Below are 16,535 nucleotides of genomic sequence, written 5' to 3' on the forward strand. Positions count from 1 at the left end.
CACATTAATGGCCCCAATCAGATTTTGACATAACCTAGGGAAATAACATGTCACCTCTGAATTTCAGCATTCTCAGTGTTACTCTATTAAGCCCAGGGCCTGCTGCAACTGTAGGTCAAACAAGGTGACATACCTGAATTGGAGAAAAAGGTTATGCGTCTCAGAGATGGGTTTCTCAGAGTGTTAAACCCAAGATTTAACTGTATTATTTGGATTGCATCATAATAAAAGAAACACTTACGTGTTTTGGCACAAAGCCTTCTTCAGAGTGTTTGAAGTATACAGGTTCAATTTGGTCATATATACAAGGGCAGAGTTAATACACAGCTAGGATTTAGAAAATAATTGGGTTCAACTCCCAGCTGTGTATTAACTCTGCCTTTGTATATATGACCAAATTGAACCTGTATACTTCAAACACTCTGAAGAAGGCTCTGTACCTAAACACGTTTTTATATTGTGATTGTGAGCCAAATAAACAAGTGAAATGTTAGTATTTTGTTCTTGTTGACTAGGAAAATTGAGATGTGCTACCTTTTCATATTTTTGAAAATATGACATATCTGCTTGATATTGACTGTCACACCAGGGAGATGACATGTTCACTTGTATTATTGTAGCATTCACATGGCAGTTGAAATACATACTACACAAGTTCACTTTCAGTTCACTATACTATTCTCCTCCATCTCTACGATAAACATGAAACACTTTATTCATAGTGTAATAGTGCACCTAAACTAATGAAATTCATGGAGAAGGATCAACAGGAAACTGCGTCTATGTAAAGCTAAGTTAATCTGGCAGTAATCATTAAGGATGCTCCTATGGTTACATTTCCACTCCTGGTGTGATTGTATGGAATCTGCAGCTAGCTCTGCTTTGGGTGCAGTGTGTGCCAGTCAAACTTGCACAGATAACAAGCAAGACGGGTCCTCACATGGAAATTATTATTCATTTTCATAAATTACTCAAAATGTAATGCTTTTTAACATGTTCTGTTTTAAAAAGAAGTGCTTTTTCACAGGGCACATATACTGTATAGTTTCTCATGAGTAGTATACTATGTACCAGTCTTTGTAGGGTAAACATCTATCCACCAATAGTCAGCATTCACAATGCTTCAAAACATCTTACCAGAGCAAGGTCCTGCATTTGAGACGGATCCTTGACCTCTGGCTATTTCCATGGTTGAAGTGGTGTCATAGGCGAATGCAACACAGTGTTTTCTGTACTCAACATATGTCTGGATACTCTGTGCTGACAAGCACACTTCCAGCCTGGCTTAAACTTTAATTGTGGAGATGTCTTAGTAGGTCAGTGGTGCAACAGTTTTAATTTTTGGATTTTTGCCTTGTTGGTACAAAAACTCTGTATCCACACAACACAGAGACATCTCTTACAACAATTTCCAACCTGTGTTGATTGTATGGACTGAATTTGAGTTTGACTAGGTCCCTTAAGGACATAACAGTAAATATTTTGCTGTTCAATGTCTAATTTGCATTAGATCCACTTGTGAGTCATTCAGGACATCCATTGTCAAAACTTTTCTATAACTTTTCAGGTAGCTTGCTCAATGGTTCCAAATCCTCCCTTCCTAAACTATCCACTCTGCACATCGGCAACCTATCCCTCACCCCCGCATCAGCAGTCAGAAATCTCGGCATCCTGTTTGACTCCACTCTGTCCTTTGATCATCATATGAAATCCAATACAACCTCCACATTCCACCTCCACAACATTGCACGCCTCCACCCATTCATCTCAAACTCAGATGCTCAGACCCTGGTTCATTCATTCATCATATCACGCATTGATTACTGCAACTCCCTTTTTACTGGACTCCCGGAAAAATCGACCCAAAAACTACAATACATCCAGAACTCAGCAGCCAGAATCCTCACTCATACCTCACGCACGGCCCATATCACCCCCATCCTCTCCCATATGCACTGGCTACCGGTACCATCATGCATAAAATACAACACTACTTCTCACCTTCAAAACCCTCCATAACCTGGCTCCAACATATCTCTGCGAACTGCTGTCACCCTACTCTCCCCCTCGGTCCCTCAGATCCAACCTCCTCACAGTCCCACGCACCAAACTGTCCACCTTGGGAGGCCGGTCCTTCAGCGCCACGGCCCCCAAGCTCTGGAACTCTCTCCCACAATCCCTCTGTGATTGCCCCTCTGTCTCCATTTTCAAGTCCCAGTTAAAAACCTTTCTCTTCAATGAAAACTTCTCTTCCTCTTCTCCTGCTCAGTCTGGATTTTTTTCCCGCTTTTGTTTTGTTTGCTTTGTTTATTTGTTTGTTTGTTTTATCCTTTGTAAAGCGTCCTTGGGTTTGTGAAAGGTGCTATATAAATCTCACTTATTACTTTACTCTATTATTATTAATGTGTCTGCCTTTTCACCTTTTTATTAAAAAAGAAATGAGTAAGAAATATGCACAGACATCCATACAAATACTGGAATTTTGTAATTCCAAACATTATCAGCCATTCCAATCTTTCTTAAGCTGCTATTGAACCTCTCTCTCAATCCTAACCGGTCAAGGCAAATGGCGGCCCACTCTGAGTCTGGTTCGTCCTGAGGTTTCTTCCTGTTAAAAGGGAGTTTTTGCCACTGTCGCTAAGTGCTTGCTCATGTGGGAATGTTGGGTCTCTTTAAAATTAAAACCTGAAGAGTTCGGTTTAGAACCTGCTCTATGTGTAAAGTGCCTTGAGATAACTTTGTTGTTATTTGGCGCTATACAAATAAAGATTGATTGATTGAAGTTAAGCAAACCATTCTCTATTTATTTTGACAGCACTGTGTTCTGATGCAGTACAATGAGGCATCACATGGCAGAGTAAGATGAGATCACCTTAGCTGACTGTAGCAGTGCTTTGATTTCTGAAATGTCTGTCCTTGATGTTTCCACATTTCCAGCAAACATTTTGTCATAGCAGCATTTGTTGGGCACACAACAGGCTAAGAATCCAAATTTGTGTGTTTCATTTGTTGGAGAATGGCTTTCACACTCTCCCAGTAAGTCTCTTCATTTTTGGGCTAAGGAGGTGTCTCGTTGGGTTGTATTTCAGTGCTTTACCGCACGCATGAGAATGACTCTTTGGCTATTCTCAGTCTGATCGTATCCGTATCTGTATATGTTGTGTCTCTCGACCTCTTTGGTCTCTGTCTGTTATTCATTTTATCATAGTGGTCATTAGGGGTTTAGAATGATAGCTGCTTACATAATTGTTTCCATCAGTATATTTTGTTTAGTTCAAGAATGAACAGCAGATTTACTTCTCACAGTCAGTGGTACATTCATTGAAAACAGTGGCGGCAATTACAGTACAGTGTTTCTTTTTATCTCTGTGTTCTGGAGAGAGGAGGCATCTGCCCCCAGAATAAATATGGAATGTGAGAAAAGAAACAAGTACAACAGAGATCTGCAGGTGTCATGGGCTATATACAGCAGGGAGTGGATATTTTGGTCACTCTGTCGAAGAACAAATTACACACAAGTCACAGCTGAGCTTGGTGTGACACTTTCCAATTTTTACCCAATAGTTTGTGTTCACACCTCTTGGCTAAGCTATCAATACGTGTGTGCATTCGTTTGACAGAGAAAGGGAGTCTGTGATGATGGGATGTGTGTATATTTGTGTATATGCTTTAGTAGGGAGTTAACTGTTAGTGTGTTGGTTTGGGTGTGTGTAAGTTTGTGTGAAGGGGTGGGGTGGTGGGAGGGGGCCTGTGCTGGCCTGCTTGGAACAGAGTCAATCAAAGCTGCTGGATCTCAGTTAGCCAGTGGTCTCATCTGCTCCAGCGTAGCTGTAAATTACTCACAGTGCCTGGTTGGCTGTGGCAGTGGGGTGTAAAGTAGGCAGAGACAGGTTTGGTCCCTTTTCAATCCATGTAACCACTGGACCATCACAGACATACATACATGTGTGTGCGCGCGCGCACACGCACACACACACACACACACACACACACACACACACACACACACACAAAGACAGAACAGACATCCTTTTGTCAAAAAATAGACTATAGAGGTTGCTTGTCAGATTCAAGATGAAACCATATTTTCTTTATAGACTTAAAGGATGTCTGTTTTTCAGTCAATTTTTATACCTGTACCTCATTGTATATTGTGTATTGTCATGCTGCCCCATCAGCCTCGGCTGCTGTACTGACTAAAAAGGATAATCATCTCATGATATGAATGTTAAAATGCATGTGATTTTTAGAAAGAAAATCCAAACTCCCCTCCTCTCTCATTTAATTATTTGAAATATTTTTCTACCAGGGCTGCTACAATGCCTCACATTCAACACTTTGGAAATCCCTTTTATTTGACAAAATAATCCAAAGTCATAACATGTTGAGCAGCAACACAAGAACTGTGCCTAAAAAAAGTAGTCTAAAACTGGCAAAATGTTGATATAAATGAGGAATTATCTGATCATACAGTAGAATGAGTAAACAAGATCATGAAACTAGACCTTTGATGCCATCTGTCAGAACCCAACAGCATTTGATACTCATCGATTAAGATGCATTTGATTGGTACCAGAAAAGTTTAGAGGTTTGATACCTGTCCCCACTGAAAACTACAGGACAATAATTACACATTGCATATGTATGGAAGGATTCAGGTACTGGGCACCCATTTAAATAGAATTGACTGCAAAGAGCTCTAAAACTAGATTATTTAATTCCCTGTTTCTTAACCATGGCCATGGTTTTGAGTGATAATTGTGTGGTTGAATGTTATATCAGACACTAAAATGTTTTTTGTTCTCAAGTCTCTCTTGAAAAGTAGACTCTTGGCCTCTATGAGACAAAATGATTAAATAAAATAACAACTGATGATTGATTATTGCCTTATATGCTATTGAACAATAGCAATAGATGGCCTCCAGAGAAGTAATTTATATAGCTGAATTTTAATTACAGTTTATTCTGTAAGGGACAGTTTGTACTAATGATAGGCTTCAAAAAGATTTGACCCATTTTCAGTTAAAGCTGCAACCTTTTTACCTCTGTGACACCCACAACTGCCTGTTTGGACATGTTGCTTTCAGTCTCAACCCACTTCAGATAACTGTGACGATCATTCTTTTTTCAAAATTAATGGGTTTTCATGTTTTGACATCACCTCATCAGTGATGTTACTGTGACTCACCTCCCATGAACACAGTACTAGATTGAAAGCTGACCTCAGTCTTTCAATATTGTATCATATTGGGTGAGGTAATCTCTACTTGAACATCAAATTGTACAGAGGGTTAGGTCACCACACAAACACATACGCATGTACTGTTGAATATTATATGATTGCATACACACTAACAAGCACATACTCACATGCGAAACATGCACAAAACCACATCCCCCTGCACTGCAGGAGTTGAAGGAAAAGGGAAGGGGTAGATTTTCCACTGACTTCAGTCCCAGCCAATCACACAGCAGGTGACCTCAAGTCTATTCCAATCCAAGCCAATCAAAGGTGATGATGAGCTCACACTTCTTTCATATCTGGGCCCTGATTTGCTGCCGCTGTGTGACACAGCAAGAGAAGCAGCCTGCGCTCTTCACATGGGAGCTTGTGTCATACTCACTAAAGCAGGCAGTCAGGCAGCCAGCCCTGTTTGGGAGCTGTTGACTGAAATTTTTTGCTGTCCTGGTGCTTTGGCATCTACCAAGCATCCGCACCATCATCAATTATTCACGACTTCAGCAGTGTGTCCCTGTAACCAAGCGTATGTGTGTGTGAGCGCGTGCACATGTCAGTGTGTATCTCAGTGTGTGTGGTCACGACATGCTCTCATCGGATCTTTGGGGAGCCACCTTCCATCCACTCCTTTCTCAGAATCTGCTTTTCCTCTCTGCATCCTGGAACATGGGCTCATTTCTGTGGATATTCGCAGGACATGAACTTGATGCTTTACTTATGGATTTTGTACAGCTGACTTACAGCAAATGGAACTCTGAAGGCTCTTTAGGTTGAGAATTTTTATTGACGGAGGCTGAGCACTGTTTTCATTTAGCTAGCTCCTTTCATCACCAGAACTGTGTTTTGGGCTATAAACCCATACCTTTCTGTTTCTTGATCTTTTTTTGTTGATTTGTCAAAATGCCTGAAGCAAATTATTTGCTCTCTGTGTCCTGGGGATATATAAAGGTAAGATGTGGTCTCAAATTAATTAATTAAAAATTTCATTTTTCCCTACGCCAATTTTAATGTGATAGTTGAAATTAATTTCCAGAGAATGGAGGTAATTGGGTAACTGAGATTTATCCTTGACACAGATTTAGGTGCTGTAATTAGAAAGTACATACTGTATATAGCTCGCCAACATGTCGCCCATGGAACGGTGTTTCATAGGTGTGACATTTCTTGCTCATTATCCATTTTGATGGATCGCTGATGGTGCACAGAAAAACATACGTAATTACATTTTGAAGTGAGCTTAAAATAACAGGCTATTTGATGTATTTATACACCTTATAATCATCATTCAGTTATTTAATGCTTTTTCATGGCATAAGTACAAACTGATGTGGATTTAAACATTGACTCTAAGAGCTTTGTGAAGACTATTGTAGGTCAACAATCCTCTGGGTTGTTAGGATGCTCTATTGTTTGATGTAATGAGGGGTGTTGTTTTAGGTTAGACACAACTCTGGTTTGAAAAGTAATCTCTAGCATTTAATTTATTTGTTTTATTAATTTAGTTTGATCTGAATAGAGCTTTATATGACACTTCAATAGGATGTCAATACACAATTGCGCAGTAAGCACTCTGCAGTGTTGTTATGGTCTATTTCAAGTGGTCAGTATTGATTTATATATTTAATCAGTATGCGTACAGTATGCATTTAGACCAAATCAAGAATAATTCACACAATGCAGAGGCTTCATTCGAGAGGTTTTGTTTTGCGCGTTGTTGTGTAACTCCATTGTTTTGCATATACTTTGGAAAGTCCCTGATTTCAAGCATTCTCCTCCACATCAATCAGTTTGATCAAAAGCCAAGGCTAAATTTAGGTCTGCCACTCCAATTAGGCACAGGAGAGGAAGAGAGGGAGAGGCAGGCAGTGTGACAGAGGAAAAAAACTGAAATTGAAAGAGGAAAAACTGTGAAAATGGGTTACTGATTATGTACACCCCTATCAGTAGCTCTCTGACCTGCTGTGTGTGTGTGTGTGTGTGTGTGTGTGTGTGTGTGTGTGTGTGTGTGTGTGTGTGTGCGTGTGCGTGTGCGTCAGGCTACCTTTGGGGACAAATTTCAGACTAAGGACCCGTTAGTTAGGGACAGCTCGTCCAATTGTTCCCCAATTGGCAAAAAGTAGATTTTTGGGCCAATGGTTAGGGTTTGGGTAAGTCTCCAGGAAATGAATGTTAGTCTATGTAATGGCCCCAGAACTCATCATGGTCTAATACATGTGTGTGAGTGTTCGTATGTTACACAAGAAATGGTGACAATCCTGGGTACAGCTTCTGTGATTCTGTGATGTAAATGGACATTTCAATTCTGTTTCTAGTCAAATTCCTCAGCTGGCATAAGAGGGTGCAAGCTGACAAAATTAGATTTTTTTTTTTTCACTGATGTCATGAAAATGTATTTTCCTTACAGGGAAAGTTTTGCCTTATCATATTTTAATAACTTGTGAAGTCAAATTAACAGTTTATTTGTCTCTGCTAAAAATGTACTATGACTATGATTTCTTTTCTACCCATTACTCATTGTCAAACTCCTTATCCCTTTATGTGTGTGTGTGTTTCAGTTCAAGAGGATGTTAAACAGGGAGCTGACTCACCTATCAGAGATGAGCCGCTCTGGGAACCAGGTGTCTGAGTTCATCTCCAGCACCTTCTTAGGTGAGTGATGACACAGGAAGATAAACTCACTGGTCTGGAATAAAACAGGAAAAAAATCCATCCTGAACAGTGAGAATTAATATGGTTAAAGCTTCGAAATGAGTCTGTTGTGTCCCTTGTTGTACATAGCTACAGTCAAGCAGTGTTCATGGTGTTTATACTCACAAGATAAACCAGTTTCTACTTACACCAGAATGTAGAAGTATCATCATATGAAATCTACACACTCTTTCTAGAAAAAAATATTTTTATGCCTCTGTGCCACGAGGACATTTTCGGATTGTTCGTCTGTACATCCCTTTCCTGTGGATCTCAGGAACACATGGCAGAAATGTCTTCAAATTTGGCACAAACGTTCACAAGGATGAAGTGATTATATTTTGATGGTCTAAGGTCAAGGTCACTGTGACCTCACAACACAAGTTTTTTTACGTTACGAAGTTTTACACAAATGTCTGATAGGAAAAAATAATAAGGATGAAATTTTATATCCAAAAGGTCAACTTCTCCATGACATCATAATTTTCTGCAAAGACACTTTTCAGACACATAAACCCAAAAGGATATTTCAATTAAGACTTTGATCAACTTCATAAACCATATCCATGTATGTTTCAGACAAGCAGCATGAAGTGGAGATGCCATCCCCTCAGACGCAGAAGGAGAAGGAGGAGAAGAAGAACAAGCCCATGTCTCAGATCAGCGGGGTGAAAAAGCTGCAACACTCCTCCAGCCTCACAAATTCAAATATCCCTCGCTTTGGCGTCAAGACCGAGACTGAGGATGAACTCGCTAAGGTGCCTTTGTGTGTCCTGTCTCACACTGTGCTGTTTCTCACATTCACATAAATACACACTTGCAGAAATGTATTTAGGATAACAATGAAGGAAAAGACGGATAGAGAAGGAGATGGTGTTAGAATAAGGAACACAAGAAGGAAAAGATTACATATGTTTTATTTTTTTCTGAATGTTTCTTTCATTTCTTCATCAGGAGATTGAGCATGTGAATAAATGGGGCCTTAACGTTTTTAAAATCTCAGAGTTCTCTGGGAATCGGCCACTGACAGTCATGATGTATACAATATTCCAGGTAACAACCATCACTTTTTCTTTTTTATGATGAATTGGTTTTTCACTGCTGAAGAAGTGTTCATTTTGATGGTAAACTACTTTCTGTGTTTTCTGGTTTGTAGGAGAGAGACTTGTTAAAAACTTTTAAAATTCCACTTGACACCTTTATAACATACCTGATGACCTTAGAAGACCATTATCATGGTGATGTGGCCTACCATAACAACATCCATGCTGCTGACGTCACCCAGTCAACCCACGTGCTGCTATCCACCCCCGCCCTTGAGGTGAAGCATATGCATGCACACACACACACACACACACACACACACACACACACACACACACACACACACACACACACACACTAACCAAATGAACATGCTCACACACATGCACAGACATATACACATACGCTCAACCACACAGTGCACACTTCCACAATCAGCTTCAATCAAACTCTAGTTCAAAGTCCAATCAATGGCTCTTACTTGCAAGGACATTTTTGTCCAACGATTTAAGTCTCTCATCAATGTTCTCCTCCCCTCTGTGCTCGTTTCTTTCTTCCAGGCTGTGTTCACAGACCTTGAGGTCCTAGCTGCCATCTTTGCCAGTGCTATTCACGACGTAGACCATCCTGGAGTCTCCAACCAGTTCCTCATCAACACTAGTGAGTCTAAATACAGCGCTGTCTTAGCAGCTGTGTCAGTGGCTCAGCAGTTTCACACACTCATAGTCTGATACCCAGGTGGAAACATGCATACTGTAGCTTCTGCCTCACTAGTATGCACACACTAGCAATTAATCTTTATCTCATCAGTGAAATTTAAAAGTGTAAACCAAACTAGGATGCATGTTTAGGGGGCAAACAAATGTTCATAACAGATCACATGCGCACACATATTAACATGATGTCCAAGCGTATGTGCAGATCTTCACCAGCATTATTGTCTCTTGCAATGGTTTTGACATGTGATTTCAAGGGAGAGGAGTTCAAAAAGGAGATCAATAGTGCCTTTTCCCTGGAACACATAATTCACTTCTCAGGCTAACATGTTTTCTGAGGGGAAAAACAACCATCCACCTAAAAAACATAACTGCAGATGTAGTAGCCTCACTGCCTCCCTGGGTCAGAGAGTTTTCCAGCCACTTGCAGTTAGCTTGTAAATTTTACTCTGCCCTAACCAATTAGTGGTGACTGAGGAATAATTTTCAGTTGACACAAACACAGCAACGGTTGCTAGAATGTCATGCCAATCAAAGAAATATGTCCATATAAAACATTTTTTATTTCTGCAACTAACTTAACAAAAGCCTGTATAGCTGCGTCAATCTCATCCACACTTCATGTTCCACTAGGGAGCACGACATCAGAGCTATTTGAATTGTTGGAAAAAATCACTGGGATCAAGGTACAATGCAGTGGAGGCAAATGGAATTTCGTGTGAGGTTTTCACTGCATTGAAAAAAGAAAAACTTTTAGTCTGCAACATCACTACATCAGTATCCCATTTTCTACAGAAGAAATAGTCATTATCAAAACTTCTTAAAGTGTGCCCTGTGAACTGTCCAGACTAATGATGACTCTGGAAAGATATGTTACTGTTGATTTTTTTGTTTTGTTTTTTATTGTTGTAAGCATTCACCTCTTTTGTGTCATAATTGACACAGAAATATGAGATGGATATATGTAATTAGTATTTATAATTTGGGTGAAGTCACCCTTTAACCAGATTAACAGGGTTTTGTGTTTGGTTATGTTTGGTTTATAAGTAAGTCACTGAACCCCTGCTGTCTCTCTGCTTTAACGGACTCAGTTGCTCATAGCTGGTGCCACAAACATCGCCCTCATTTGGCAATTTAGAGGAAAACACAAACAGAGTTTATATCCTCTGGGTATTGCCTCAAACAACCCTTCTAGAGACTGTTACAAATGTGGCTGTTGCATAAATACCTTATCAGACAAAACACACTCTGCAGTCTCAAACACTTTACACACAAAATGTGCTGTGCTTCCCATAAGCCCAAATGGGGAATCCCTGCAGTAAAGGCAGTATGAGTCATCCTAGTTACGAGCCACCACTCTGATCCTCTGTCAGCCACAGTGCAGCAGAGCAGGATCCCCTTTCTCATTTTTGCGACTCTGTTCCACTGTGGCCAAGACTAATGCATCTTAATGGAAAATCTAAATACAGCAAGAGGACCTTCAAATGACCCAGAGTGGGGAAACCTCTCTGTGGAAAACATGTTGGTGCTTTCTTCTGCTGCTCAGTGAAAAAGACCCTTCTAATATATTTGCATATGTAACAGTTTGGATGGGCAAGTTGCTCTAGTTAGTTAATTATAATTAATAAGCATAAGACCTGTAACTTTTATATGTACTGCAAAAAGAAACAAGGCCAAATATTTATAATATTAGGGTGCATAAATGCTGTTAATGTCTATTTTTTCAAATTTTTACTAATGATCATCCGTTTCAAGTTTGGTTTTCATGGCATTTTGTCATTAAATACTTTAGGATCTCTTTTTTTTCAGAGCCTGAAAGCCTGAAATCTCAAACTGAAATTGTAAATTTTTTCTTCCATGCAGATTCGGAGCTTGCACTGATGTACAATGACTCATCAGTGTTGGAAAACCACCATCTAGCAGTGGGTTTCAAACTCCTCCAAGAGGAGAACTGTGACATCTTCCAAAACTTGACCAAAAAACAACGACAATCACTGCGAAAGATGGTCATTGACATTGTGAGTTCATAGATTATTTATCTCTCTTACATTATGTCAATACATCACCTCTTATTGAGTGGAGAAGTAATAATAAAAAATATATGGAATATTTTCTATATCATACATTATATACTGTACATTTAAAAGCAGTTTTAGAATATTTCCATTCATTAAGTAGTCACTGCTACCAGTACACTGTATATTCGGCTGAGTATTCCACTATAATAATGATATATAATATGTATTGTACATAACATATACTGTTTGTTCTGGGTGTTTCAAGGTGCTAGCGACAGACATGTCCAAGCACATGAATCTACTGGCCGATTTGAAAACCATGGTGGAAACCAAAAAGGTGACCAGCTCTGGTGTCTTGCTGCTGGACAACTACTCAGACAGGATACAGGTCAGACTCAAGCTGCACACAAATCCAATTTGAACACAAACACAATCCATTTTTACTGTATTTTGTTGATTCTTATGCAATGAATAAAGAACACAATATGCTTGGGTATTCTGCAACACTTTTTTTTACACTTACATTGGAAAACAGCAGAAAACGGTTACATTTATGCCAGGGCAATCCAGCATCTGTCACAGTTGTACTGAAAGCAATGGTGACATACTGATTTCTTATTGATCGAGCAACACAGCTGATATGATAGCTTGCTTTGTTTTGGACTCTCCGGTTCTTTCATTTCACATATTGCTTGTTTTTTGTCATATTCAGGTTCTCCAGAATATGGTGCACTGTGCAGACCTGAGCAACCCCACCAAGCCTCTGCAGCTGTACCGGCAGTGGACAGACCGCATCATGGAGGAGTTCTTCAGCCAGGGTGACCGAGAGAGGGAGAGGGGCATGGAGATCAGCCCCATGTGTGACAAACACAACGCCTCAGTAGAAAAGAGCCAGGTAACACACTCACTCACACAAATATACAAGCACATGTATACCATACATAGACACTAAATTACCATTTCTTTCTCCCCATGTATCCTGTAGGTCGGCTTCATAGACTACATCGTTCACCCTTTGTGGGAGACGTGGGCTGACCTGGTCCACCCAGACGCCCAGGACATCCTGGATACGTTGGAAGATAACAGGGAGTGGTACCAAAGCACCATTCCCCAAAGCCCGTCCCCTGCCTTGGATGAGCCTGAGGATGGCAGTCGGCCCCCAGGAGGGGACAAGTTCCAGTTTGAGCTCACCCTGGAGGAGGACGGGGAGTCAGACACAGAGAAAGACAGTGGCAGCCAACCAGAGGAGGAGGAAGAGGAGGAGGAGGAAGAGGAAGAAAACAGCTGTACTGACTCAAAAACACTCTGTACGCAGGACTCTGAATCGACAGAGATTCCCTTGGATGAACAGGTGGGGGAGGTTGATGATGATGATGACGAGGTAGCAGAAGAAGGGGAGACTCCCTGCTCACAACCTTGTCTTGTGGAGGAAGATGTAGCAGAGGAGGAGGAGGAAGAGGAGAAAGAGAAATCCCCTGAAACATAGCAGTACATGGACAGCATCTAACTGTTCTTCTTAGTAATGACAGATGATTATTTATAGAATATTTTTTGGGTTTTGTGGAGTGTCTCTGTGTTTTTTATACATCTATGTTTATGGTTCCAAAACGTGCGCTGCTCTCCACCTTGGCCACTCCTCCTGTCAGCTTTGTTCAGACACGCCCACCGGTACTTCTTCAAGTTTTTTTGCACTCAGGAAAACTCCTTTCCATTCCCGTTTGTACTGACGTGGTGTGTCTTTATTTCTTTCTTTTACAAGCTCTCCTTTACAATTTTAGGACACTTAATTTTAGGACATGGACGAGCAGCTCACAGTCTGCTCAGAGCTGTTCATAACAAACAGGTAATAACACATTTTCCTTCCCTCCGCTTCGTCTCAGCCTTGCCTGAAAGTTTAGCAGTGTTTCTGTGTTCTATCAAGTGCCCATATTCCACAGAGACGGTTATCGGTGTGTTCAAGGAGAATCTCCCTCTTGGTTAGGTAATTTCTTCCCCACTACGAATTAAGAGGCATGCTATGCTGCCTTACCACTGAAAACCTGACAGCACGCCGCAGAGATGAAAGTTGCATCAACACTGGGGAGGCTTTTGAGACGCATTTCTGACGTGGAAGTCTTCCTTCAAAATCTGACTGACACAAAGCTCAAATCTAAACAGCAAAGATGCTGTCCTAGAATTTTTGTATCGTACTGTATGTAAGATTCAGATGTTTTCTAGAATTTACTTTTGCAATCCTAGGTTTTCTTTTGTTAGCAAAGGCGAAAAGAGAACTTGTGGAAACTAATGGGTAAAAATGTGTCGCAGATTTCCAGGGTTTGAAAAGGGTATCTTCACAGCTGGATTACATGGAGAGTGTCCTGAGGTGTTTGCACTTGCTCCAATAGCATTTATACTACTATTCCCATGCCACTATGCTCATACTTGGTTAGTCCTGTGAGTTGAAATCGGAATTTATTCATAATAATATTGTTTTGATAATTTGCAAGTGTTCACTGAAGAGATTGCAGACACCTTACATCTTTGCTCTCATTGAATTTGTTTGTGACGTGGATGAAGCCTTTAAATTTTATTATTGTTGCCTGCAGTTCTTTTGAACACATCCTGAAGACAATGCAATGCTTTGTAGTTGATACAAAAAGCACCTTTTTTAAAAAGCTTGATTAGTGAGTATACAGAAATAGAACTGGTGTTAAAAATTACTGGGGTGATTTTATACCAATGTGATGAAAGCTTTTATTGTCCTTTTTTTTTAATTCAAAAACGTTCCCATTTTAGTTTGGTGCACATCACCAATAGCCGTCAGTCATGCCAGTCCATTTTGGGTTATGCTACATCAATTTATTTTTTTATCAGAATACTAATTAATTTTGCCATTGCATCATAAAACCCTGTCGCTGTCTTTTTTTTGACAAGACAATCAGCTCCGTTGCGTAGTCATCAGATGAGACTATCCTCTACATAGATAATCTAATGCACTGATATATCCATAGATCACCACTTTATTTTTCATGTTTAATTCGCCAAAACACTCACTGATGCAGGCTTTGGCTTGAACAATGCTGTCTTGCACCTCGGCCAAGAGTCTCTTTCTTTTTCCAAGTTTCTATCAATTTTTTTTACTCTATACCTAATGCTATTATTTATTGGTATCTGTTTCTATTTGTTGGAGTCATTTTGCAATATAAAGGTGGTACAGTAAATATTTCACTGTAGCATAGACCACAGACTTGCCAGTTAAAATACCCAAATATACTTTTTTTTCTCTTCTCTGTGTACATAAAATATGAAAAAATCAACAAATGTACAAAAAAGGAAAAAAAAAACACTTGAATACTGCACACAGCTTTTTTAAGAGTGCTTGCTTTAATTGTGTGTCATTTCAGAACTTTTAATTTAATCTTTCAGTTTGTGCCAAGATTTTATTTCCTGTTTTTTCATCCTCACCCGATGCCCTTACCTGTAATAAATTTTCTGGTTTTATCGCTGTTTACAAACATATATTTATTGTGCTGTATATAATATATAATTATTAATGTTATTACTATCATAATGCCGTTTGTTGTAAATGGTTGATTCTGATCATCCCTTTTGGTGATGGCGTGGCTGTATTACGTACCTCTTGTTGAGAGAATGTTTATTACACATGAGCTTCAGTGTAAAAAATGATCCATCGACATGTTGCTTATCTGAGAACTAGCTCAGTGAAGAGAGGGGGAAAGCCAAATTGTTTTTTAAAAAGAAACTGTTCCTTGGCCCATGGGCTGTGCCTTAAATTCAACACACGTCATTTACTTTAGCCTTTTTTTTTCCTCTTTTATGTTCTAGTTTTCCTTTGCTGCATTAGTGAATCTTTTGGCTTGGGTTGTCCTGATCTCCTGTTGAGAATTTGAAAGAGTTGCCTTTTTACTTTTACAGCCAAACACAAATTGCTCTATCAAAAATGTGACACTGCATAAAAAATATTTTCTCAGTGCAAAATCTTGTTGAGATTCAGGTCAACCACAAGTCATAGATTTACTATTTGAGTGGTGTGTGGCCTATAGCCGGATGTCCAAGAGTCATATTTGCTGTAGACCTGGTCTGAACCACTCGCACCTTCCTCAGGCCCAGCCACTACACTCAAAGATGTGATTCAACCTGTCGGATGTAAAAGCTACTGGAGTAGCTCTGTGTTACTGCAGCGTCCTCTATATTCGTCTAGTTGTATTACAGCTACAAACACTGAATGGGGTGCCACAGGAGTGTGTAGTTGCTGCTCGACCAAGGCCTACGAAGCACACAGGCTTCGAGACACATCTGCATGTTCAGCCACTGCTGCATTAATTACGGCTGAAACACTGACAGTGTGTTGCTTATCTATGCTCGGCCCACACTTCCACTCACATTACTTGCAATATCCAAAACCACTGACATCTTTGTGCGTGGACAGGTGGAGGGAGGAGTGTTCAGTACATTTCTGTAGTGAAGGGGGTGGGGGGTTTGGGAGGGTATGATGAGGGGTTGGGGGGAGTGCATCATTGTCCCACAACAGGGACTCTTGTTTTGACACATACTGTAGATTATAAACAGCCCTGGACCAATGGAAACAGTGCGTTCTTTTCTCATTATGTGTTCTATTTTTTTATGGTATGAAAGGAAAAACACAAACTGTAACTTAAAAAAAAGGTCTTCAGGACAATTATTTTTTGGGTTATGTCTTTAGAATGCCAACTTGTCTGGAAGTTTCACAGGACAATTAAGATGTTATTTTAATGGATTCCTTGTTAATTGCAGTCTATTGGATAGCACTGTAGATCATACAACTTTATGTAAAAAACAAATAAAAAGAAT

General features: G+C 39.9%; 1 protein-coding gene across 2 annotated transcripts in view; it reads left to right on the forward strand.

The window, feature by feature from the left end:
* The window catches only part of pde4d (phosphodiesterase 4D, cAMP-specific), a 98,250-nt gene extending 82,085 nt beyond the window's left edge, over positions 1-16,165 (forward strand). For both annotated transcript variants that reach the window (XM_053325001.1, XM_053325002.1), the window contains exons 7-15: positions 7,795-7,888; positions 8,507-8,685; positions 8,882-8,980; positions 9,084-9,248; positions 9,532-9,631; positions 11,551-11,705; positions 11,971-12,093; positions 12,418-12,600; positions 12,691-16,165. In XM_053325001.1, the coding sequence (XP_053180976.1) occupies positions 7,795-7,888; positions 8,507-8,685; positions 8,882-8,980; positions 9,084-9,248; positions 9,532-9,631; positions 11,551-11,705; positions 11,971-12,093; positions 12,418-12,600; positions 12,691-13,191 (1,599 nt within the window). In that variant the 3' untranslated portion in view covers positions 13,192-16,165. The remainder of the gene's footprint in view (positions 1-7,794; positions 7,889-8,506; positions 8,686-8,881; positions 8,981-9,083; positions 9,249-9,531; positions 9,632-11,550; positions 11,706-11,970; positions 12,094-12,417; positions 12,601-12,690) is intronic.
* The last annotated feature ends 370 nt before the right edge of the window (positions 16,166-16,535 follow it).

This window comes from Scomber japonicus, chromosome 9 (genome assembly GCF_027409825.1).
Source record: "Scomber japonicus isolate fScoJap1 chromosome 9, fScoJap1.pri, whole genome shotgun sequence".
NCBI classification, from domain to species: domain Eukaryota; kingdom Metazoa; phylum Chordata; class Actinopteri; order Scombriformes; family Scombridae; genus Scomber; species Scomber japonicus.